Consider the following 27,846-nt stretch of genomic DNA (forward strand, 5'->3'; position numbering starts at 1 on the left):
AAACCCAAACTCTCTGTTGGTACTAACAATATCACTGACCACATTTTCAAGAAATGTGCTCCTCTCATGGACAGGCCACTTGTCGGCATTTGTAACTGTTATCTATCGGAAGGGGTGTTCCCATAAAAATTGAAGAAAGTAAAAGGAAAACCCCTGTTGAAGAAGGGATAAAAGCAGAAGTACAAAGCTACAGGTCTATTTCACTACTATTGGGTTTTTTCAAAATAACTGAAAAATCTGTTATAAAAGACTAATCAGTATTATAGAAAAAGTAATTACTTCTCAAATACACAACACGGATTCCGAAAATCTAAATCTACTGGGGCTGCTGTTTTTGCATTCCTAAATGAAGCATTAAAAGCAATAGACAGCAAAGAGCATACCTCAGCCATATTTCTAGACCTCTCTAAAGCATTTGATGTCATCACAACACCTTGCTTAAGAAACTGGAATCTGTGGGTTCTAGGGGCTCGGTTTATGAATTGTTAAAATCAAATCTGCAAAATAGAGAGCAATTAGTTGAGCTTGATATCCTAGAAGGGAACAGGATAAAGTCCTACTACCCAGAAAAGCAGTACGATGTACCACAAGGATACATTCTAGGAGCAATTCTGCTTCTACTCTTTGTAAATGACTTGGAACAGACCGGTCCACACCACAATTACATAGAACTCGCAGATGGCACAAATGTTATACTAAAAGAAAGGACCAGAGAAGAATTACTGCAAGCGATTAAAAATTGTACCGTACACATTACAGACTGGTTTTATGGAAACAATTTAATAATAAACACATAAAAACAGTTACAATGCACTTACACACAATGCAATATAAATGTACACTAACACCAGACATAAAGTTGTTTACCAGAACCCTTGAAAATGTAATCTCTACAAAATTTCTTGGAATATGGATTCAAGAAGATCTACGATGGGTCCAACATGCAAAATACATTGCAAGTAATTTGAATACCATTGGTTATACTATCGAAATTCTTTCTGGCTGCACATCGAAAGAGACACTAAAAGCTTTATACATCACACAGGCAGAGTCCTTACTGCAATATGGCGTAATCTTTTGGGGAAAAGCATCTGCTAGCATATGGTCTTTAATATGCTAAAAGATAACTGTAAGAGACATACAAAATGCTACCTCAAGAAGCTCATGTGACCCCTTATTTAAGAAATTCCACATCCTTCCACTACCTTGTCTATATGTTTTACATGTCATAATGTTTGTTAGGAAAACTTTAGAAAATAGATGCAATCATGTATCAACTAACCAGCATATCCATCTGAACAACACAGGGAGAATGTGGGATATACATGTCCAACATGCATACACAACACTAAAACAGAATGGACCACTGCAAACAGGAAACAGGCTATACAGTAAGCTATCTAGAAACATTAAAACAAAAAATAAATTTCAAAATTTAAAATTGAAGTCGTTAAATATTTATTGCAAAAGTGTTGTTATAATATACATAAACATCTTCAAACATAAAAATTTATTTCCAAATATTAAAAATAGAATGAGTGAAATGTTAATCAAATGTTTTATGTATAAGAACTGATTGAATTTCTTGTGTTAAGTGTCATGTATGAAAGCTGAAATTTCAGTTGTGATAAAATTAAGCGTAAATCAATGTAAATGTTCTTGTAGGATTTAAATGTGTATTGCAAATCACTACGACTTGTCCAGTATCATGTTGTATGCCTTGTACAATAGATGATTAAAAGGACCAATAAAGAAATAAAATGAAGTATTATACTTGGGCCTGCCTTTTCCATTTCTTGTTTTATAAAATGCCACAACACTTATTTTCTGCATTATATAGTATCGTGTTGTCACTACTTGTCCAGTATCATGTTGTATGCCTTGTACAATAGATGATTTAAAGGACCAATAAAGAAATAAAATGAAGTATTATACTTGGGCCTGCGTTTTGCATTTCTTGTTTTATAACATGCCACAACACTTATTTTCTGCATTATATAGTATCGTGTTGTCACTGAATGATTTTTGCCTCAAGAAGAACCTTCCATCATGTTTTCTTATACTCGTTATAGTACTCAATGAACTGTGGATTGTTGCAGGTCTTTTGCGAAGAAATGAGAATTTTAAGGCGAAAACTGTCTGACACATACAGTTATTCATCTATTTTTCTTAGCAGTTGCAGTAGAAATGGGCTACTTTTGGACATGTCACCTCATGTTACAGTGTTTAGCGCCTCCAAACGATTCCTACGAGAAACCTATTCTTGTATCCTATATTTGTTGAGCTGTTTTCTTTTGTTGGCGTTGCTGTGAGCTCTTAAGCTAAACTGTTTTTAGCCTTGCAAATCTTCTTTCAGTTCATGGATAAAGCAGCATTAGAAAACCAGAATCCGCTGTTGTGGACCATGGCCTCCGCGGAAGATTGTTGGAGCATGTGTGTGCAAGTTTTCGTTGTCTCTAGTAAGTCGACTCTAACCAACGAGCCGTTTCGAATTCCGTCTGCCCCGAAATGCATCTTTCTGTAGCATATCTTGCAGGAATCATCTTTGAAAGTGTGTTGACAAACACGTGGTTGTGGGACGCGAAATACGGTTTTTTAGTAAACATAGTTGTGCGCAGCGTTGAGATAATAACAATGTGTCAGTCGTAGTAGTAGGTAAATTTGGGGGTCACACCAAGTCCGTCGTCGATTTTAGTATGGTTGCCAGCAAGAAAATAAGAGATGCGTAAGTGCAACAAATGAGATATGTTTTAAAGTTGTGCAATTATTTGGAGTGAAAGTAAATTACGGTACTGTAAACAGTGACATTGAAAATTAATTCGAAAATCATATTTTATTCATTGTTTTAGGTTTGACGTCGACGTTAAACACGGTGCCTTTTTCACTGGAGGCTATGTTGAGGTCGGTATAGTGAACTTCAATGGATAGCCCTTTTATGTCTATTGTGGATTAATGTTGTTATATTAAGAGTTGTACATGGTAAATCCTTTCGCTACCGACTAAATTTCGGATGTTGTCCAGAGATAATTCCTGAGTATTTTGTTGAAAAGCCGGTTTGTCACGCAGTTACCTCCAATTGCCTTTCTTACAGTGAATATACCTTCACAACAGCGAAAAAATCTGTGATACGCAATCATCAAAACAATTGTGTTCAATATGATGGGAAATTTATTGACAGTACCACCCCAATAATAAATACATTCACAGCGAACTGGATCGACAAACCATTGCGTTCAGGTTTGCGCCATCCCATATCGTGAATGCATCCTCTCTTGTAAACATAGCGTCATCTGTAAACAACAGGAAAATAGTGGTTTTCTACATATTGCTGTATGGACTAATTTACAAAACTCCCTCGACTTTGTAAGTTCGCTGGCTGCAATATGTGCACTTCCTGTCGGTGATTCAGGTGCAGTTACTGTCCATTCAAGATTTTCAAAACAGTTGTTTGCAAGTTTTCAGTTCAGAGATATTGCAACATGCTGACTAATTGGAGGATGTTTGTCTCCAACTCATTCTCTTCCATTCAGACACAAAAGAATTTGCTTTTGCTACTGCAGTTATGTGCAGGCACAAATTGTTGTGATGTGGTTATTGTCACTGCTGGAACAGCTCTCCCATTGCATTCACAAGGTGCATATGGCCATCTCTTCATTAATAAACCTATTCATACTGCTGTGCATAACTGTGGCATACAAGTGACATCGTCTTAAAAACAAATCTAAGACAGAAATGAGCAATACAGCTAATAGCCCCTACTATTAATGTATTTGCCCTGTTGTGCATGAATTTCTGGTGTAGTATAGATGGAAAGATAAATGGAGGTATGAAATGCAATGCAGTGACACTGTACTGGAATGTAAGTTGTGAAAGAATAACAACTGTATTAATGTTTAACACAATTCTAATATATTGTTTACCTTTCAGACTCAGTTACACATTTTTAATACTGTACATGACATGTTTTCATCTCTGTGGACCTTCTTCACATCTAGAAACTAAGTAAAAATAAACATTTACTTTCTTATTTTAGATAAAGCAGAGAAGTATGGTACATAGTTGTAGAATTTATCCATTGATATGTGCTTGGAAGTGCAACGCAATGAACCTAAGGGATACTTCCTTACAGTGTCAGAAGAAATTGAGTTTTTCAAACACTTTTTATAGGAGCCTGGGTGCTTTTTAAATTAACAGAATGTTTTTGTTGACTAAGCACTTTTTAGAAACTTTGAAGGCCTCTCCCAATTGTATATCTCTACACAGCACTCATATGAGCAACAGTCCCACTCACCGATGAGAGAGAGCAGCAGTGTGTTGGCTCACACACCATCCCGAAAGTAAACGAGTGTGCAGACTGGCTTCCGTACATACTGTAAAACTGCATGCCATACGATGCCACTAAGTGAAATCAATTGAATTTAACCATAACTGCCACATCCTGTTCCCTGTAACTATGGTTACACACATAGTTTCACTTAATTATGATTGTATTATTTTATACCTGTCATGGCTTTACACTTTCAATGTCTTAAAATTTTAATGTTTAAGTCACTTAATTTGATTGTCGTTACTTTACATAATTCCACTTTTATAATTCTATTGTTGTATGCCTTGTACAGTTTACACATCCATTGTGCTACACTCTTAATATTTTAATGAGAAATTTTACATAATTTTACTTTTGCAATTTTATTACCTATGTTTAAAAATTTACTATAATGTTTTACCAAATGTAATCCAGTGTGCTCATGACATTCCTCCCTCCTTGTTCTGTACCATTAATTTTAACATGAAAATATTTTTGGCTGCATAATTTTATTGTTTATAATTTTAGTGTACGGTAAGACACTCTTTTTTACACAAGTTAGTGTAATACTTGTTGTAAATCCAACCCCCCCCCTTTCCCCCTGCCTTCTTTTCGCTCTCCCAACCCGCCCTGCCCCACATTTCTCCGTCACCCTTCCCCCCAGCTCCCTTTACCAGCTGCCAATTTAAAACGTGGACCACAGTTGCATATCACAGCACTTGCATGTGTGGTTTTGGCAAAGACATGACATTTGCTGACACAACTGCGTAGACAAATTCTACATTTATGTAGAATACTTTCTGTACAGTAATAGACAATACATAATTAATTTAACATTGTTTTTTGATCTAAAGATGCCCAGGGAGATTGAAACATGTCATGTTAAAAAATGTGCAGCTGGGGCTGAAAATTAAATGATATATTAGAATGGTTTTAAAGAGAAAAGCAATGACTCTGCAATGAGCCACCATAGACACAGGGTCTCTTGTACCAAAATACTGTGAAAAATCCCTTAATAATCTCCAAAATTGTGTCAGTAGAATTCAGGTTCACTCTTTAATTAATTATTGTTTTAAGTCTGCTGGCAGTTACTGCTAACCTGGGAAATGGTTATTGAACTACATTGATTTTTTAGTATAAATGTAGCTGTAACGTTTTTGTGCGAGTGTGGAGATTCTGATGGTGGAAGTGGACTGTTACCCAAGTGCAGTTTAATGTGAATACTGAAATTATTTTCTGTTAGTAAGCATTGTTCTTAGTTTCAACTGATATGTTTTTAACAATGCTATGGCAAAGTAGAAAGCATAGTGTGAGATGGTTGCCAGCGGGTCTGTATCCAGTTGTTTACAGAAATGTGGGAGATCAAGGCATCTATAATCTTGTCGCTCTGTAGTGTCATTTGAGGGAGCTATATAAGGTTTTTTTTTTTTTTTTTTTTTTTTTTTTCCTCTTTTAATCAGGTGATTGGTGCAGGAATAATGAGGCCAGGGCAGCAAGCACAAGGGCTCCAAAGGTTAAGATGCCACAACTCTATTCACGTAATGTGGTATATCAAATGTGCACCAAAATACTTATCAGAAATATGTGGGTCAACTGAAGTTTGTCGTACCACCTGCCTGCTTTGACTCGTGACATAACTGTGTGAAATAATGGTGGTGTGGCATATTTGGAATATATAATGTTTACAGGAGGTATGTTGGGAATACACGGTGGCACCCTGTACTGTGGGATGCCTTTTCTTTATCTAAATTGTTTGCGAGTGCTGTTAGTGATGCATCGGACTTCTGTAATGTTGTCTGTGAGAATAATATTGCAAGAGTTGTGGCGGTTTATTGGTCAGTTATTTTGATGTTGGCAATTATGGGCAATAGAGTCATTTTCAGATTTGGAATTATTAATGTGGTCTGTTGTTTATGGCTGGAGATTTTTTTTGGAGAACTTAACAAGATTACTGCATTAGGACTAGGGACCAGGAGTGTTGCATTGTCGATGGGCCGTGTGTGGCATTGTATCCAGAGAGTTCCTTGTTTTGACAGGTCTAGGCTGGCCATCTCAGAGTTTATGTTAGTGACATTTTTGCTATTGCTAGATTTATGTGTCAGCTGACTTTGGTTGGTAAGAATGATTTGTTTGGTTTTATTATTTTTTAAATTGAAGTATGCATGGTGTATCGGTTGACATGCATAATTGTTTCTTGTGTATCAAAACTGATATGAGGTTGTGTTGTTAGTTGTTGGTAATTATGTTGGATTGTGGTTGGTATGCATTGTGGAGTTTGTTTTACATACATTGGTGAAGTCAAGTTTTAGATATCATGTGGGTGAGTTTTGGTTGTGTGGTACCGAGGACTTTGTTTTAGCTATGTAGCGAAGGTTTGGATACCAGATTTGTTGAGTTATATATAAAACTGTGGAAGTGTGGATTTCTTTTGAGCTATATAAGCCAAGTGAAATTTCTGGTTCTGGGTTTTGGAGTTGTCCACCTGCGGATCCGGGGATTAGAATAGGCTCGAGGTATTCCTGCCTGTCATAAGAGATGACTAAAAGGAGTCTCACACATTTCGGCCTTTATGTGATGGTCCCCTTTTGGGTTTGACCCCCATTTTTCCAAGTTTTCCCAAAGAGTGAGCCAGTTGCGGAAGAGCACCTTACATGGTGCATCTTGTCCGTCATGCACTGAGACCTCTTGCATCCTTTGTCAACATGGATCTGCACTTCTGCTCATTCTCCAGCTGTTGGGCATTTTCCTCCATCCACTGTGCTGTACCATTTTCTGCATTGACGATGATAATGGACCTGTTTGCTTGGTTGCGCCTGATATCCAGCACTGTAGCCAGTCTCTTGTGTTAGGGCCACCAAGTACCCTGTTGGTTGTAGCCCCCTGACCACACAGGGATCACTGTGTTGATGCCAGCGCCGTTAACTCACCACGTATGCCAAGGAGTAGATGCCTGTCACCCTGGGGCATTATGACTCCTGGCAATGGCCATCCTGCCAGGTGGCCTTTGCTGTGGCTGGGTGGCACCCATTGGGAGGGCCCATGGTCACTGGGTGGCATCAGGGTGGATGCCGCTTGATGAAGCGTACCATGTCATTACTTGCTGGTGATCACACACCAGCAGTCTCCAAGTGTTCCAAGTCTCAGTACAACGCAAGGAAGTATGACCCTAAATCATTCCTCTCTCTGGCCACACCGTGGGAGGAACACCATGCAAAGGATGGCAACGAACCTTATCGTCCCATTATCTCGTATGTATGAGAGCTGATGGGGACTGCTTTGTTATAATGAAGCCTCAGTTTTTTGTTGAGCATTTAGAAGACAAGTTTGGGTAGGTGGAGGGCTTGTCCAAAATGTGGTCAGGGTCTTTACTTGTGACGTGTTGGGGGATGTTTCTGTTACCATCCATCCGCATACGAGCTTAAATATGGCCCAGGGTATTATATTCCACAGGGACGTTCTTTTGCAGTCTGACAATGAGCTGCGTGCCAACTTAGAACTCTGAGATGGTCATTTCGTCCGGCACGTCCATAGGGTTCCGAGGGATAGTCAAGTTGCCACTGGTGCCTTCATCTTGGCCTTTGAGGGTGACACATTGCCCGAGAAGGTCAAGGTGATGGTCTACCACTGTGGTGTCAAGCCATATATCCCTCCCCCGATGCGGTGCTTTAAGTGCTGCAAGTTCGGCCATATGTCATCCCGCTGTACTTCCAGTGTCACATGTCAAGATTGTGGACGTCCTTCGCATCCCAATATTCCATGTGGCCCACCTCCCATCTGTGTCAACTGCAGATAGGATCATTCTCCTTGCTTGCCAGACTGCAGGATTTTACAGCAAGAAAGGAAAATCATGGAATATAAGACCCTGGACCGACCGACCTACACTGAAGCTAAGAGGAAATTTGAGCGCCACCATCCTGTGGCTATGACCTCCTCTTACGCTGCTGCTACGAGAACAGTTGTAGCCTCATCACTTCTACGATTTCCAGTCGGCTCTCTGAGTCGGAAGACCACACCTGCCCCCTTGATGGTGGGGTGCGCTTCCCTCCCTGTTGCTCCCACACCACCTACCTCAGGAGCACTGCCCCCCACCCCACCCCCCCACCCCCACCCATTGGGGACACCAGTCCCCACTTCTCAGCCGGAGAAGCTTAAGTCTTCTTCGGCTCCTCTCGCTAGGAAGGGGTACCTTGGGTCACTCCCTTCCCAGGTTTCTGCTAGTGGGAAAGATGACACCCGTCAGTGGCTGAAGTGCCCCAAAGCAGCTTGTCGTAGGGCTTCACGATCATCCTCAGTCCCTGAGGCTGAAGCAGTGAAGGCCTTCCAACAAGAGAAACCCAAGGAGCTGTGAGAGAAACCCAAAAAGAAGACCACCAAGACCAAATGAATTGCGGTGGCACCCACAGCACCGCTACCTATAAGCTCAGCCTCTGAGGATGGGGTGGAGATTCTGTCATCTGCTGAGGATGTAGATCTCGCCGGACCCTCAGACACAATGGACATAGACTGCTCAGGAAATAAGTCGGTGGCAACAGGTGACTCATAAGCGGCTTCAATGTTCCATGCCTTCTCAGCCTCACAATCACATTATCCTCCAGAGGAATTGCGGCGGTTTTCTGCACCACCTGACTGAGCTATGGCAGTTGTTAAGCTTGACCCCTGTCCTTCGTGGCTACAGGGGATATTACAAGAAACGTAGTGAATATAATAGTGTGTCAGGTGGAGTTTGCGTCTATGTCCTGAACTTGGTATGTAGTCAGCCTGTGCTCCTTCGAACCCCTCTTGAAGCTGTGGCTGTCGGGATACTTATACACAGGAAATAACTGTCTGCAATGTATATCTTCCTCCAAATGGTGCAGTACCCCTGAACGCATTGGCTGCACTGATTGTTCAACTACCTAAACCTTTCTCACTTTTGGGTGATTTTAACACTCATAACCCTTCATGTGGTGGCACCGTGCTTACTGGTTGAGGCAGAGATGTCGAAACTTTCCTGTCTCAGTTTGACCTGTGTGGTAGTGACCACTTCCTCATGTTCCTGTCACTCCCCCAGTGTCATGCCCATGGACGTCTACCCAGATGGGCTTTTAACAAGGCAGACTGGGAAGCCTTCACCTCCGCTGTCACTGTTGAATCTCTCATATGGTGCCATCAATGTTGTGGTTGAGCAGGTAACTACAACGTTCGTTTCTGTGGCGAAAAATGCGATCCCTCATTCTTTGGGGTGCCCCTAGTGAAAATCGGTACCTTGGTGGTCACCGGAAGTCGCTGAGGCAAGTAAAGAGTGTCGGCGAGTTCTACAGCGACATAAGCAGCACCCTTCCCTAGAGCACCTAATAGCCTTTAAACGGCTCTGTGCCCATGTTCACCAGCTTATCAAAAGGTGGAAACAGGAGTGTTGGGAGAGGCCTGCCACATGTCAAGTCTGGATGAAGATCAGATGTGGTTTTGGGTACCAGACCCCAAGCAGGTGTCCTTGGCGTTACCATCAGCTTCACCAACGTTCTTTGCAAGATCCTAGAACGTATGGTGTGTCGGCAGTTATGTTGGGTCCTGGAGTCACATGGCCTACTGGCTCCATGCCAGGGCAGTTTCCGCCAGGGTCATTCTACCATTGATAATCTTGTGTCCCTCGAGTCTGCCATCCGAACAGCCTTTCCAGACGCCAATACCTTGTTGCTGTCTTTTTTTATTTACGAAAAGTGTATGACACGAGCTGGTGACATCATATCCTTGCCACATTATCTGAGTGGGTCTCCGAGGCCGCTCTCGATTTTTATCCAAAATTTTCTGTCGCGTCGGACTTTCTGTGTCCAAGTTGGTGCTTCCCATAGGTCCTACTGTATCCAGGAGAATGGGGTCCCACAGGGTTCTGTATTGAGTGTATCTCTATTTTTAGTGGCCATTAATGGTCTAGTAGCAGCTGTAGGGCCGTCAGTCTTACCTTCTGTGTATGCAGCTGACTTCTGCAATTTGTACTGCTCCTCCAGTACTGGTGTTGCTGAGCCTTCAGGGAGCCATCTACAAGGCACAGTCATGGGCTCTAGCTCACGGTTTCCAGTTTTTGGTCGCAAAGTCTTGTGTTATGCACTTCTGTTGGCATCGTACCATTCTTTTGGAAGCAGAACTTTACCTTAATGACGATCCACTCACTATATTGGAGACATATCAATTCTTAGGACTAGTTTTCAACGCCCAATTGACTTGGCTTCCTTACCTTCGTCAGCTTAAGCGGAAGTGCTGGCAGCACCTCACTGCTCTCTGCTGCCTGAGCGACACCAACTGGGTTGCAGATCGCTCTACACTGCTGCAGCCCTTGTTCAATCCCACCTTGACTATGGTAGTGTGGTTTATGGTTTGGCAGCGCCCTCAGCATTGCATTTACTCGACCCAGCACACCACTGTGGTGTTCGGCTAGCGGCAGGAGCTTTGAGGACAAGTCCAGTGATCAGTGTCCTGATGGAAGCTGGGTCCCCTCCATTGACGGTTAGGCATGCACAACTGCTCACCAGTTATGTTGCAGATGTTTGTAGTTCCCCTGCGCATCCGTATTACTGTCTCCTTTTCCTACCCTTGGCGGTTCATCTCCCGCATCAGTGCCCCAGGTCAGGGCTTACAATTGCAGTTCGCGTCCGATCCCTTATATTCAAACTGAAGCCCTTGCCTTGACCACCTATACTTGAGGTCCATTCTTGTACACCTCCATGGTGTACACCAAGGCCCTTTCACATGACCCTAAGGACTCAGTTAATGCCGCAGCTCTCCGCTGCCACTTCCTGTCGATTCTTGACGTGTACCGAGGCCATGAAGTGGTTTATACCAGTAGCTCATTGGCTGATGGTCATGTCGGCTTCTTGTGTGTCCATGGAGGACATATTGAACAGCATTCCTTGCTCGATGGCTGCAGTGTTCTCACTGCAGAGCTGGTGGCTACATCTCGTGCTCTTGAGCACATCCGCTCATGCCCTGAGGATTCATTTCTTCTCTGTACTGACTCCTTGAGTAGCCTACAAGCTATCAACCAGTGCTACCCTCGTCATCCTTTGGTAGCGACCATCCAGGAGTCCATATATGCCCTGGAATGGCCCAGTTGTTCAGTGGTGTTTGTCTGGACCCCAAGTTACGTTTGAATCCCAGGCAATGAACTTGCCGACAGGCTGGCCAAACAGGCTACGCGGAAACCGCTTATGGAGATCGGCTTCTCTGAACCTGACCTGCGTTCTGTCTTATGCCACAGGGTTTTTCGGTTTTGGGAGACAGAATGGCGTAACAGTATGTGAACAAACTGCGTGTCATTAAGGAGACTATGAATGTGTGAAAGTCTTCCATGCAGTCCTCTCACAGGACTGTGCCGGCCTTGCATTGGCCATACATGGCTAATACATGGTTACCTGCTCCGTCACGGGGACCCACATCGGTGTCGCTGTGGCTCACAAACTACGGTTGTCCACCTCTTGCTGGATTGCCCACTTTTAGCCACTCTGTGGCAGACTTTTAACTTTCCCAGCACCCTACCTTCGGTGTTGGGCAACAGTGACTCAACAGCAGCTTTAGTTTTACATTTTATTTGTGAGCGTGGGTTTTATCGTTTGATCTAAGTTTTCGCGCATGTCCTTTGTCCCTCTGTGTCCTCCACCCTAACGCTTTTAGGGTGGAGGTTTTAATGTGTTGCAGAGTGGCTGGTATCTCCTTTTTATTCTTGTAGTCGGCCAGCCACTGTAATCTGCTTTCTTGTTTTACTCTCTTCTTGCGTGTCTGTTATTTTCTTGTCCTCTTTTGTTCCTTTTAGTGTTTGTTACTTTTCCTTCATTCTTGTGGTTTTTCTTTTCTTTCCGTTTTGTGTTGTATGTCTTGTTTGTTTTATTCTCCCCCTTGTGGCATTGTCTTATTTGGAACAAGGGACCAATGACCAAGCATTTTGGTCCCTTCCCCCCTCTTTTAAACAAACCAACCAACATTTTGGAGTTGTGTGTGAGTTTGTGATATCGTGGACTTTATGTGAGCTATATAGGCCAAGTCAAGTCTCCAATACCATTTTTTTCACTGTGGCTGAGTTGATTTATGAGCATTTTATACACTTGATTTTTGAGTTAGCATTTGTTTTGGTCCATCTTGATTATTAGCACTGTCATGTATTTAGCTCATCTCACCTAAAACATCCTAATTTCCACAACTGAAATTAAGTATTTTTTGTATTATTTGTGTCTGTTCGCTTCTGTATTGAGTTATGTTGTGGTCATCATCGTGTTGCATAAGCTTGAAATAAGGGTGTCTACCATCTTAGTGATGTCGCAGGTACAACAATCTTCTGCTATCCCAAATTTGTCTAATAAGCAGTAGAGCTTTTGAAATTTTAGTTTTTATAGTGAAAAGCACATGTAGTATGGCACAGACATAGGCATTTTTCTATACTAGAGGTCATTTGGGGCTAGAGTGTGATTGTAGCTCCTCCCCTCCTCCTTCCATCACCTCTAATTGACAATGTGAGTTGAAGTGTAGGTGTAGCTGTAGATTAGTTTAGAAAAAAAGGTGACAGTTTGGTCCTGAAGATAGCAAAGCCAATTGGTATGAATGTTAAGTAAGGGTTGTGGTAACATATTGATCTGTATTGTAGCCTACATTAGTGCCATCATTAAAGCAATTTGCTATATTTTATGCGTTTTATGTTATACAAATTAAAACGGCAAGGTAAATTCAGAAAATCTGTACTAGATAATGGGCAAGTCTCCAACGATTACTTTAACGCATATTATATACGTATATTATATATAAACTAAAAAAATGAAAGGTGAGTTCACTATGAAAATTTTAGCTGGTAGTGTTGCCAAAGTCTTCACTCTTCCTGGTCCAGTCATGAGGATATAAGCATTCATTATTATAACTGCAATTTTGAACATTTGGTTTACTTGAATGCATAGTTCTAAACCTCACCAACATGTTCGTGTCCTGCAGATACTATACCTGTTGTATTTTTTAAAACTGTTTGTTTGCTATGCATATATGTATTTCGTTTTGAGATGTACATCCTCTTCCTGCAGTAGATGGTAGTACCTGCACCAACTGGATTGTCTAATACAGACATGTTTTTCTGATCGAAAAATAAGTATTCAGTAATCAATCTCTCTCCCTCAGAAAATGTATTATTTTGGTGAAGCACATGATATGTTGCACAAGAGAGTGGACCTTATAGTTATGTTCCATAAAACATGGAACTTAAATGTTTGATATATGATTGAAGAAACTGCAGGAGTGTCATTAAAGTATTTTAGGCCAGATAAATTTGTTGGTTATTCATGCATTTTGGTAAATGGGAATTGCCACCATCTTCAAGTGTAATGTAACAGCCGTTGGTGTGATCTTGAGGGATGTACAAGTATTGGTCATTGCAGAACTGCTGTCGGCCCATGATAAGTCATACAGGCCTTAAGATTGTGCCAGATCATGTGTGCCTCATGGAAACTGCGTTGGCTGCATATGGTGGTTCCTCATATGGGCATAGATGAATATTACTAGTCACCTGTAACTGTAAATTCTGGATATTCTTCAGCTGTCAAAGTGGATCATGGTAGTGAAACGTTGCATACCACAGAGACTGGGAATCCTGACTTCACCACCCATATTACAAAAGTGGTAAATTTTTTAAATAAATTCCTCAACATGTTAAGCATGCTAAGTGGTAATGGAGTAGTTGGCTTTCAAGCTGATAAGGTTGTTTGTGGGAACATATAGGACACATACTGACCTTTGTAGTATTAGGTTTGTCAGATAATGCTGAGCTATGTCTGGATTCACTATTATTGCCCTGATCATGGGGTATGAATGGAATCTATAGTTTATAACACGAACACTCTCAGCAGTTTGGTTGGTCTGTTTGACAGTTATCACTCCCGAACAACAGATTTCATGAGATGTTACACGAGATGAATGCACTTGTGAGGAAATAGCCACCTGTGTATTATTTAGAAAGTAGTAGGAGAACTTTCAGAGTCAATAAAATCAGCAGAATTCCTGGAATGGCTCACTTCTAACTGAGGTTGCTCAAGTAAGTAAAATGTTGATTACGTGATGCTGTAACTGCCGAACTACATGCCGCTCTGAATTACAGTAAGAGGGTTTTTCTTGATACCAACAAGGATAATAAGTTGATAGTGTGTGATTAAGAATACTATGAAGAGTGGATAGTTTTGTCTGAAAGACAGAACACACTATTCTTATATTCAGTTTTATATTCAAGACCTGAGTGTGTAGCTTTATGTTTCATCCTTAAAAAGGGACTGAGTACATAGCTACTTATTTCATCTTACTAAAAGTTAAAGTGCATAGCCTCAAGTGCCAACATTTCTGGCAAAGGCTAGTGATATGCGGCAATTTGTTTCAACTGCCCATGAACCAAATACACAATGTACTGCTCCACCCATGCATTTGATTTGCTCTGGAAAACAATTATTTTTGTGACAATGAATGTAGGGGCTTCAAGGAGAAAAGTATAGGAAATCAAGGTTACTCAATGTACTCAGTACTCTTATGTGAAACAGTCATTGAAGACCATTAAGCCACATAGTTTCTTTGTAATGAAGTCACTCCATTTTCCTGTAATGAAGGAGACTGTTTAAAAAGTCAGTGTTCCACTCAAACAGTAAATTTAATGAAAACAATACAATCTGCACGTGCTCAAGGAATTGCAAATCTGTACCAACAAGTACACCTAGGACAGAAAAAAAAGTAGCATTAGGTTGTTGTGCTGACAAGAACAACACAATATCTCAAAGGACAGACCCAGAAAAGCAAAATAATGCTTATTATAAGAGAGATTTACCATTATCACAAAAATTGAAGTGAGGTATTAACAACAGACATTAAAGGGTTGATACAAAAGTGATAGGGTATGTGCCTTAGTTCGGACTAATTGACCAAATGATGACCATCCTATCCATGATACAGACACCAGCACGATGATGGTTCCCATATTAGTGGATTCAGGACACATACATAGGCAATGGAACTTATGGTACAGACCCGCACCACCAACAAACAGTGGCTGTATCAGTCAATGTGCATAACAGGATTACCATGTATGAGTCTCTCATTAAACTCATCTCCAGTGCTCCCCAACTTTTCATTCAATGTGGGGTTTCTGACACACACACACACACACACACACACACACACACATATTCACATTTTCTGAATTAGCATGTTCAATGACTCTTTTTTTTCTTTTTAGCAAGAAGCTAACTTGATATAAATTCAATTGCAGTTTCTTTAAGTACAATTGTAAAGTACAGTAAATTTTTGCTGACGTATTTTCTTCATCTATATTACAGACTGCTTGGTAGAGCTGATTTACATGCCTCTGTTCCATTCTAACAAAACTAAACTCTACCCGAACAGGCCATGAAGGCCCAACAGGATCGACCAGCAAGCCGTGTCACCCTCAGCCTGCAGGCGTCACTGGATGTGGATATGGAGGGGCATGTGGTCAGCACACTGCTCTCCTTGCCATATGTCAGTTTACGAGACTGGAGTCACTACATCTCAATTGCATAGCTACTCAGTTTGCCTCACAAGGGCTGAGTGCACCCTGCTTGCCAACAGCGCTTGGCAGACCGAATGGTCACCCATCCAAGTGCTATCCCAGTCCGACAGCACTTGACTTCGGTGATCTGACGGTGATGGAAACTGGTGTTACCACTGCGGCAAGGCTGTTGGCTCCATTCTGATGAACATCTCTCAATAAAGACAGAAGAAAATAACAATAATAATTATTAAAAAATCCAAAGAACAGTGTTTGCGATATCATGGAGCTTGCCCCCTCAACATCTGTAGCCCGTGCGATAGGCGCCACAGTGTACAGTCTATGATGCACAGTGGATGAGCCCCAGTCGGACGTGGCACTTGCTTGGTCCCATATAAAATAATAAAAAACAACATCAACAAGAATCAAATCATCATGAAAGAAAAATTAAATATAATGAATAATGGTGTATTAAAACATGGTAACTGTTAACTGTATCATATAGATACAAAACAATGTAAATGTGGTTGTGCTAGCACTAGCTGTACAAATGTTGGTAGCAGTAATTTTGCTCCAGATGTCCAATCACAAGTAATGAAGTCTGTTTAACAGTAATCGAGAGTGACAGTTTGTTTATGCAATAGATTTAGATACATGAATGAACAATAATTGTCAGTCTCATAAAAAATATCAACTATTATTTACATTATAGTTAACAATCTATATGTTGGCATTCTCTTTTTTTCCGAACAAGCACAAGTTTATATTTAACTGATCAGTAGACTGCAGATTTGTAGACCATAAAAAGTACATTTTAGGTGGCTAAAATAGACTTTTTCAGTACCTCATTTATGCTATATAAAATTTAAAATAGACCCTAAAAGTATTATGCAGAGAAACTGCATATAATGTAAAATACAGTGTCGACATGAGCATAATACTATTCATTAAAAGCAAGGAAAATGAAAATATGCACAGTTGCTCAACAGAGCATATATTCTACCATCTTAATGTCCAAATTGCACAACACAGCAAACATCCAACCACTTTAATGTTCAAACTCATCCCAAACCTTTCAAGTTTTTCTAAGATAAAAATGCAATATCAAACACATACAGCTATATGTTGAAATATATGTAATACATAATTTAATATGTTACAGATACACTTGTGGTTTGAGACAAGGGCCATAGTTTGCCTTACAGAATAATTAAAACCTTTTCTAGGTTTTCCATAGAAAAACTATGGTTTTTATCAGTCAGTATTAATTTAAAAGCCAAAAACAGGAAAGCATTCTACGTCAACAGATGTGGCATGGACATACTTGGCTTTTGGCTCATGTTGGACAGAAATGCTGCTGTGAGGGGAGCTGGATTTTCTGTTAAATATGTATGCTGCTTGCTGGTGTTCTTCTGCAAAACCTTTTACATTTTTGCTCATAATTTTTCTCCCACTTCTCCTGGCACTTCAATTAACTTTCTTTTTGACTTACCCCAGTAAAAATATGTTCCTGTAGCTAGGTCTCCCTGAGCTTTGTAATTTGAAAATAATTCTTGGCAGAAATGTGTAGTTGGCTCTAATATATGCTAAACCCCGTTGTATTTGAATGATCTTTGAGTAATGGTTTTGCTAAAGTTACAAAGGCAGCTTCCTGTGGTAGATTTTCAGTTACTCTCTGGACTGCTGGGTGATGCTTACTGTAGCATTCCACTACTGCTAACGAATGCTTCAGTGGATAACAACAGATTCAGGTTCCAAGGGACATCTGGAAATTGTTCTTTGAATGCTTATATCCTTGATGGTTCCTTAACAAAAGCTTTCTTTACAATAGAGATTGATTAACTTGTTCTGCTATACGGTTGGTACCACATGCTACAGAAGTTAAATGCAGCTTGAAAGAATAGAAAATTTGAAGCATCTGAAATACATATATGCAGTGGAATCTGTGAAGGTCAGAAGCATCTTGTTCACATCCATGCCATTTGTATATAACATCTTCAGCATCTGGGTCCAACTTTCCAACAATCAAATTTGCCACGTACTGGACAAGATTCCATCAACAGTAATTCATTTGTAAGATTCCACAATTTCTTCTCGGATTCTATACAATGCGTCTGTGTAAGCTGAATCCACCTAATATTTGCTCAGTGTTGAATCTACAGGAACAGAGTGATGGCAGTACTTCTCAAGAAATCCTTTGAAAACAGGATTTTTTAGTTTTTGAAGAGAGATTTGCTGCCACAATAGCATGACACAACTCACACTTGAAATCTAATGTAATAAAGTTACAAGATGCTATATAGAAGTGCATATAAAAAGTATTGACACTTTAAGGGACAACGATGCTTAATTTTAGCAAATAAAAGAAATAAAATAAAACAAAACATGCAGTACAGTTTAGCAGTTTTAGTTTTCCAGATATCTCGTCACTGAATAGATTTTTGTTACAACTCAAGGCTTTAAAAGAATTAGAACTTGGTGCATCATTTTAAAAACATTTATGATTAGTCCTTCATGTATGACATTTTCACACTGCTTACTTTATATCGAAATTGAAATCTGTAACTTAAAAGTTACAATAAAAGTGAACAGTTGAATCCCAGTATCTCTAGTATAATTTTAAGCAGTATTTAGAAAATATTATGCTTCAAAGATGCTCTGGTGTTGATGATGTGAGAAGAAATTCGCAATTCGAAGAAAATGCTGAAAACAGCTAGTTCCAGTTCTAGTCATAAACAACAGTGGTGCCAGAGTTTCCACTCTACACAACAGGTGGAAAAATTGTATTCTGCCAGGCATGCGACAAAGAGGTTAGTTGTTATGTTTTTAGGGTTCTTAGTTCTTCTTTCATCTTACGTCAGTTCAAGACCTACGAATATTTGTGGAAACAGGCAGTTAGCCAGCAATTACAATCTTTCAATATGCAAGAATTTTATGTGACATTAAAAAAATACATATTTTGGGATTTTAAAGGTAAAATAGGCAAAAATAGGTGGTAACGTGAAAGTAGGCTATTTTAGGCATTATAAAATTAACAATATCAAGTTTAATTAGTTGTGATATGCAAAAGTGCAATTTTATTTATAAGTAAGAAATCAGGAAAGGAATAGGTTTTAACCTAAAAGTCCACAGTCTACCGATCAGTCAGACATCACCCAGAAAGATGATAGGAAAGATGAATGAGTGGTTGGAGGAATTTTGTCTAATAAGTAGGAGACATTCTTCAAATAAGTTTCTATGTTCCGAGCCTGAACGGGAACTACATCCTGTAGCCTTTTTATGGACATTTGAAGATGCTTTCACACCAACACAGAATGTCAAAAACAAAAGCAAATTTATGAGGGCATCTAAAGGCCAAAGCTGGAGAATGCGAAGACCTTAATGTGAAGAAATTCCAGAATTGGAAGACTTTTGAGATGTAATTTAAAGAGAAATATTGGTTTGGGGGAAAGCAGCAGAAACTAATCAGTTACTGGACCCAAGACCACACAAACCTAAATGGGGTGGGTTCTGAAATATCTTAGATGAATGGTCAGTAGGTGAAGGCATGATATTTTCATTTCTCCTATGTTTACAGATTCCTCCAACTTTTCCTTCAATTAATTTGTGCGAGTCCTACAATCTCTGTCACTGTTTTCTATACTAGTAGTCCTTGCAGTACATTTAACATTTGTGTGGCTAACCATATCTTCCATTTGCCTAGTAATTTAGTGTAACTTTCAATATGTTCTCTTGAGTACAAAATTTGCAGGTACAGGTACTATTTTCCCATTTCTCAAGTGGGGTTGTGTTGAAATATTTCTTTCACTTCTGTAAAAAAGTGATTGCTACAGTCCATGTGTTTCTCTAGTTTCTAATTCGTATTGTGTTTCCCTTAACTCAGTACTACTTTCAAGATATTCTCTTCCTGTGATTTTCTTTGGGCATTTATATTAGATGATGCTTCCTGCACCACTTCTATGACTTCAGTTCACATTGCTTCTAAATTTTTGTTGAACTCCTATTTCAAGCATTTGTTCTTTTTTTTCACTTCTTCTAATGTTAGTTTTAAAATTATTCAATTGATCATTAACTATACTAATATCTGATTTTAACTGTGTCTCCTCCCAGTAGTTTGTCAAGTTTCATAACACTAGCATTTAATTCAGCATATCTGTCTGCATTTTTTGGTTAGAAGCTTCAATGGCAGCTGAAAACTTCTCGGTATTTCTTTTTATCTTGACTATTTAGTTATTTATTGAAACTATCTATTCTGAGATTCAACTATTTATTTTATTTAATATCTACAGCATAATTCCTTGTTTAAATCTGTATTTTTTATTTCATTTAAGACATTGCTGGTCCTGTTTATAGTTACATTAGCTATTAACTTTTAACAAAGAAATAGTTAATTTGGTCTCTTCTTGTTATTCCTTTCACTGAGAAGGTTTCATAAACTCACCCACTGGTGGTTCAGTTTGACCTTCTTTACTTTCATAATCACCTTCCAGCTGCTTGTTGTTGTCATCTTCCACATTAGTGACAGCATTGACTGCATCAGTCCACTACTACACATTGGAAAACTGTGTTTGCTCTTGCGACAGCAGTTGGTAGTAGCAGGACAGGGAAACTGTGTCCGTATCCGTGGATGGAATGGACAGATACCATGACTCAATGTCCACATCAGGGACATGCTGTGTTCTCTCACCAATGACTGCAAGGCATTCCTCCACCACCAACATACGACCCTCTTCTGAAGATGTGGAGTTGGCCTGCCCAAAGAAGAGGTCATCAGTCCAGCAGCTATGTAGATACAGGGATAGTGGATTTCAACTCGACACAGGGTTGGATTCCACAGTTACGAAAATACTACAGGAATGCTCTGTTCTGGAGGTGGCAGTGTCCGTGGATGGAATGGACAGACCCCATGGACAGACACCATGACTCAATGTCCACTCCAGGGACATGCTGTGTTCTCTCACCAATGACTGCACAGCATTCCTCCACCACCAACATACAACCCTCTTCTGCCCAAAGAAGAGGTCTTCAGTCTAGCAGCTATATACACTGGTGTCCAAATTAAAGCAACAGACTACTATTTCCCTGTTTTACATCTAATTCACCATATGATGGAAAATCCAGGATGGAATGTAACAATGTTATGAAAAGGGAAGTTGTCACTCACCATATAGCAGAGATGCTGAGCCGCAGATAAGCAGAACAGATAGACTGTCACAAATAAATCTTTCAGGCATTAAGGCCTTCGTCAACAGTAGACATGTGTATATACACACACACACACACACACACACACACACACACACACACACACACACACACACAAACTGCAGTCTCAGGCAACTGAAACCATACTGTAAGTGTGGTTTCAGTTGCCTGAGACTGTAGTAGTGTGTGAGTTGCATTCGCATGTGTGTGTGTGTGTGTGTGTGTGTGTGTGTGTGTGTGTGTGTGTGTGTTGAAGGCCTTCATGGCCTAAAGCTTCATTTGTGACAATCTTTTTGTTGTGCCAATCTGCGATGCAGCATCTCTGCTATATGGTGAGTGGCAACTGTCCTTTTCATAATATTGTTATAATTCACCATATAATCATACAAACTGTCAACAGATGTCATTACAATTGTGTTCTGCACAGAAGATGGCATTTGGATCAACAGACAGCCACGCCAATGACGACGTGAGGGCAGTTATCAAGCGGGGCTTTGTTTGCTGGGTAGTTGCACATTCACAAATGCTGTGTACACAGTCATAGATAGTGCAGTATGGCACAGAGAAGATACCTACAGACACTCTCCTGTGGAGGGCCATAGGAAGAAAGTGTGACTTCAGAAAGAGTGGACCATTATTTGGCTGTAAGAGCATGACAGTACCTCCTTAGTAGTGCACAGAAACTAGCATCATCCCCTGGACATGTTGTACCAAAACAAATGGTGTACAGAAAGCTTCAGCAGAGTGGCCTTTATTGTTGGAGACCTGCTGTCTATTTACCTCTGGCATGTCTTTACAGAAGGGAACATCTTAGAGTGGAGCCATCAACATGCCACCTGGAAGGTCGAAGTGAGGGCCAATGTTCTTTTCACTGATGAGTCACAATTTGGCCTAGAGAGTAATTCTCAACACATACGCATCTGGGGGGCACGTGGAACATGATTTTGGGACCCAAACATTGTGGTAAGAAATTGATATTGATGAGGATTCCTAATGGTGTGGGTAGGGATTGTGTTGAGCACTTTAACACCTATTCATGAAATTGTATGGCTTAATCATCAAGATTTAACTGCTGTCAGGTACTGTGAGGAGATTTTGGGATCTCTTGCATGTTGTGAGGTGCTGTGGGCCCAGACTCGTATTGGACGATAATGGTCGACATCATAGAGCATGTGAAGATAGTAACTGTTCCGAAAGAACAGATACCAGTCATGACCATGCAGCTTCTCTAGAAAGAAATGATAATTAATCGAAACTGTCAGTTGCCGACAGCGGTTGTTGATATACCTCAATGGGGACAGATGAAAATGTGTGCCCTGACCGGGACTCGAACCCAGGATATCCTGCTTACATGGCAGATGCTCTATCCATCTGAGCCACCAAGGGCACAGAGGATAGTGCGATTGCAGGGACTTACCCCTGCATGCTTCCCGTGAGATCCACGTTCCCAACTGTCCACAACCTACAATCGTAATGTTCCTAAAGGATATTTGCCCATTCACTCATTATTCATGCCAACTAAGGTGACGATTCCTGTGGGAATTCGGGTAAAGTGTGTGCATTCGCACAGAAGGAGGTCCATGGCTGGGTAGCCTTTAACTATATGAAGATAGTAACTGTTCCGAAAGAACAGATACCAATGATGACCATGCAGCTTCTCTAGAAAGTAATGATAATTAATCGAAACCCTCAGCTGCCGACAGGTGTTGTTGATATACCTCAGTGGGGACAGCTGAAAATGTGTGCCCCGACCGGGACTCGAACCCGGGATCTCCTGCTTTCATGGCAGACGCTCTATCCATATGAGCCACCGAGGGCATACAGGATAGCATGACTGCAGGGACTTATCCCCTGCACACTTCCCATGAGATCCACATTCCCAACTGCCCACAACCTACATTTGTGATGTTCCTAAGGATTAGAGAACCTGCATGATCATCACTGGTATCTGTTCTTTCGGAACAATTACTATCTTCGTATAGTTAAAGGCTACCCAACCATTGACTTCTTCTGTGCGAATGCGAACACTTTGCCTGAACTCTTACGGAAATTGTCACCTTAGTTGGCGCGAGTAATGAGTGAATGGGCAAATATCCTGTAGGAACATTACGAATGTAGGTTGTGGACAGTTGGGAATGTGGGTCTCACAGGAAGCGTGCAGGGGTTAAGTCCTTGCAGTCACGCTTCCCTCTGTGCCCTCGGTGGCTCAGATGGATAGAGCGTGTGCCATGTAAGCAGGAGATCCCGGGTTCGAGTCCCGGTTGGGGCACACATTTTCAGCTGTCTCCATTGAGATATATCAACACCACCTGTCGGCAGCTGAGGGTTTTGATTAATTATCATTTCTTTCTAGAGGAGCTGCTTTGTCATCATTGGTATCAGTTCTTTCAGAACAATTACTATCTTCATATTGTCGCAGAAGAGGCTGAGTAGTAGCGTGGTGTAGTGGTTATGATACTAAACTGTTGAATGTAGGGTCGTGAGTTCGAAACTCACCTGGATTGTACCATTTTAATTTCTATATTAGATTCGAGTACATTCTAGAAGTGTTCACAGATGTCAAGACTCGTTGTACTGGAATTTTCTGTAGCTGTATATATACTGTATGTGTTCTGGCCGGAGGCAGTTCGCTCCGTGCTCTTGTATGTGCAAGTACTGAATAAACCTTCATTAAGTGAAGTTAGTGTTCGTCATTCATCTAATCACACCTTCTTCTACGTGTCATTATTCTGGTGGAGACGCTGTGTATTGGAACTTGTGATAGTGCACATTATCGACAACACAGTGGGTCCCATCAGGTCACGACAGAGTTTGAGCCATATTCAACAGATTGCAATCTATCGGAGACAGAAGAAGAACAGGACGTTATGATGACAGCAACTGTGTGCCACCACATGAGACGTCCTTCCAGGTTCTCTGGTGATGATGGCCAAGATCCAAACAAGTGGCTGAAGGTATATGAGTGTAAAGCCAAATTTAACAAATGAGATGTCACCGTGTGTTTGGCTAACGTATTTTTCTACTTGGAGGGCACTGCCAAGCAATGGTATGAGAATAACGAGGAGAAGTTCACAAGCTGGGAAATACTCCATGCGGAACTGTGCAAGTACTTCGGTGACACACGACAGAAGTGCAGGGCTGAACATAAATTAAAGTGCAAGACACAGTGCCAGGAGAAACTACAGCATCCTACATTAAAGACATCTCGGAGCTGTGTAAAATAGTGGATCCTAGAATGGAGGAGGAGCATAAGTTTGCACATCTCATGAAGGGTGTTGCTGGGGACATGTATCAGGCCCTACTCCTGAAGGAGGTTTTGACAGCAGACAACTTCATAAAATGGTGCCAGTGTATTGAGACAATGCATCAAAAAAGAATTACATGCAAAAAGTTTGAACGGCTTCCAAACGTCGTATCAATGTCTGTGATGGAGGAAGCAACTGATTTCACAAGTATTCTCCGTCAGATAGTGCGAGAGGAAGTTCAGAAGGCACTCGGATTGCACGGCGAGCAAAAAAACGGAGACGCTTCAAGAGCTCATAAGGGAGGAAGTGGATCAGACATTGAACCCAATCTCTCGTCCTTCATTTCCCTCTAAAACGGTGAAAAAGTCGAGACCCAGGCAGAGTTACATCCCTACAATGCTGCATGAGGAACCTGTTTGGGTACCAAGGAAGACTGATGTCTGGAGGACCCAGGATAACCAACCAGTATGTTTCTACTGTGGACGACCGGGACATGTGGTGCACTATTGTCGAGAAAGGCGGCGGATATTTGATGGCACCCGTGCCAGAAGACAGCAGACCGATCTTAGCCGATGCCAACTCCGGGACGACGAAGATGAACAAAAAGATGTGGGTGGAGGACGACGTAGGTCACCATCGCCACAAGCTAGACGCTGTAGAGGACGCTCCCCAACAGCCGATCAAGGTCTGCATCGCTGTTTGGAAGCTCTAGCTGATCACCAGCCGCCACAACCTGGAAAACTAAAGGGTGTGACCTTCCTTGGAGGTGAGGCCTCCGAAGAGAAAGATCCTCTGCCGCCGATCACTACAAAAATAATAGGAAACTACATCGGTATCCTCATGGATGGCCAATCAGCCCATGCTCTTGTGGACTCTGGAGCATCACAGTCAGTCATTTCGGAGAAGTATCGTCGCCAGTTGAAGAAAACTGTATTCATCGATAGCAAAACATCTCTGCTGAAGATGGCTAATGGGAAATATGTAAAACCTACAGGAAGATGTACCATTCATGTGGGTATAAGTGGCCATACACAGCCCTTAGAATGTATCGTTGTACAAGAGTATAGTCATGACGTCATTCTCGGATGGGGCTTTTTGAAAGCTTCTCAGGCAATTATTGATTGTGGTCACTCGAAGATTATGCTAGACGAGATGAGATACTGTGGATGGTTAAGATGCACATCCAAGTGTGTTGAGACTGTGTGTGCTGGATGAAGTGATCATTCCTGCAGTCAGCGCTAGAAAGATAACTGTCACGTGTTATGCCACGCATCAACCCATGGATCTTGTAGTGGAATGTGAGAGAAGCATACCACTGAAGAATAACTTGGTCATCCCAGCCTCTGTTGTTTCGTTTAAGAATGGATTCGGTGAATTGTGGATAGTTAACTATCGCTGAGAACTGCAGATCCTTCCAAGATGCATGTGCGTAGCAGCAGCTGAGCCGTTAATTGAAGAACATCTGAGAAACCTCCCATGCCGAGTCTGTGGGCGAAATTAGTGCTACCACTATGAGACAAGATCTTCTAGCTCGAATATCACCAGAACTCACCAAGGAACAACAGAAGAAGCTACATGCCATTCTTCAAGAGGTCTCTAAATGCTGTGATCCACAGGTGAAGAGCATATTAGACAAATCGGTGGTGAAGCAGCGGATTAGCACTGGAGACCATCAACCAATAAGTCAGAAAGCATACTGTGTGACAGCAATGGAATGTTGATTAATTTGCGATGAGGTAGAGAAAATGATGATGAATAACATCATTCAGCCTTCACAGAGCCCATGGTCATCACCAGTGGTCCTCGTCAGGAAGAAGGATGACAGTTGGCAGGACGTTTACCCTCTTCCATGAATTGGCGATACTCTAGATTGTCTGAAGGGGGCTAAGTTTTCTCAACCATGGACATGTACTCGGGATACTGGCAAATCGAAATAGATGAGGCTGATTGTGAGAAAACTGCATTCATCACCCCTGAGGGCCGGTATGAGTTTAAGGTAATGCTGTTCAGTTTGTGTAATGCACCAGCAACTTTTGAATGGATGATGGATAATCTTCTACGTCACCTGAAGTGGACGATGTGTCTTTGTTATTTAGATGAGATTATAGTGTTCTCAGAGACATTTTATGAACATATAAAAAGACTGAGGGTCGTTCTTAAGTGTTTCCAACAAGGCAGACTGAAACTTAATCCAAGAAAATGTCTCTTTGGAACAAAAGAAATCAAAATACTTGGACACCTTGTGTCAAATGAAGGTGTGCGTCCAGACCCAGAAAAGGTGAGATCTATAACAGAATTTCCTATTCCTAAAAGTATTAGAGATGTGAGAAGCTTCCTCAGATTATGTTCTTATTACCGTCGTTTTATCAAAGACTTTTGTATCAAAGCCAGGCCACTCCAAGAGTTGTTAAAAGCTGATCTGGGGTGGTGCTCAACAAGGTTCTTTCAATGTGCTGTGAAAAGCTCTGACGACTGACCCTGTCCTTGGTCTGTACGATGAGAGAGCACCTACAGAACTACACACAGATGCCAATGGGTATGGGCTCAGTGCTGTTCTGGTGCAAATTTTGGATGGAAAAGAGAAGGTTATAGCCTATGCTTCTAGAACACTTACAAAAGCCGAAAGTCTCAACTACAGAAAGAGAATGTCTTGCCGTGATCTGGGCCATGTGAAATTTCGACAGTATCTCAATGGAAGGCCATTCACAGTTGTTACAGACCATCATTAACTTTGTTGGTTGACAGTTCTTAAGGATCCAACTGGATGACTTACCAGATGGGCACTACATCTTCAAGAGTATGACATTACCATAGTGTACAGAAGTGGAAGAAAACACCAAGATGCCGACTGTCTCTCAAGAAACCCTATGCAAGACCATCAAGACTTTGATGAAGATAGTGACTGTCTCGCTGGACTCTAGGACCTCTCTGCTGAGCAGGAGGAGGACGCCAAGATATCTCAAATTATGCTTGCCTTAGATCGGTCAGAGCATGTGAAAGGACAATTTAAGGTAGTTAATGGATTACTTTGCAAGAAAAACTTTGATCCATTTGGAAAGAGGTGGCTACCAGTGATTCCTAAACACATGCACTTAGATGTTAGGCAGAAATTCCATGACACACCTGAGGCCAGACATCTAGGATTTATTAAGACTTACTATAGAATCCGCAAGAGATTTTTCTGGCCAGGTTTATTAGGAGTGTCCGTCACTATGTGTCACACTGTAGAGAGTGCCAGAGGAGAAAGGCAGTTCCTCAGAAACCACCTGTCCGACTCATAACAATTCCACCAGCCGAAACACCTTTCCAGCGTGTTGGGATTGACCTCCTCGGACAATTTCCAACTTCTGCTAGTGGCAATAGATGGATTATTGTTTGCACTGATTATCTGGCACGCTATGCCATTACAAAAGCCATGAAAACATCCGAGGTAGCCAAATTCATCGTGGAAGACATTGTATTAAAACACGGTGCCCCAAGGTCATTAATTACGGATCGAGGGAAAATTTTTCAATCGAATTTTGTGACAGAGATAAACCGTCGGTGCAACATTACTTGTCACATGACGACTACCTACC

The 27,846-nt window shown here is 41.2% G+C and overlaps 1 protein-coding gene and 1 non-coding gene across 2 annotated transcripts in view; one reads left to right on the forward strand and one right to left on the reverse strand.

The window, feature by feature from the left end:
* Nucleotides 1–2,549: 2,549 nt before the first annotated feature.
* The window catches only part of LOC126236606 (transducin beta-like protein 3), a 157,857-nt gene continuing 132,560 nt past the window's right edge, over nucleotides 2,550–27,846 (forward strand). The window contains exons 1-2 of the mRNA XM_049946043.1: nucleotides 2,550–2,725; nucleotides 2,850–2,901. Coding sequence (XP_049802000.1) covers nucleotides 2,697–2,725; nucleotides 2,850–2,901 — 81 coding nt within the window. The 5' untranslated portion in view covers nucleotides 2,550–2,696. The remainder of the gene's footprint in view (nucleotides 2,726–2,849; nucleotides 2,902–27,846) is intronic.
* Nucleotides 22,767–22,841, reverse strand: Trnas-uga (transfer RNA serine (anticodon UGA)). Its single transcript has one exon. It is a non-coding gene; the product is annotated as a tRNA-Ser (tRNA).

Source organism: Schistocerca nitens, chromosome 2, assembly GCF_023898315.1.
Source record: "Schistocerca nitens isolate TAMUIC-IGC-003100 chromosome 2, iqSchNite1.1, whole genome shotgun sequence".
NCBI lineage: Eukaryota > Metazoa > Arthropoda > Insecta > Orthoptera > Acrididae > Schistocerca > Schistocerca nitens.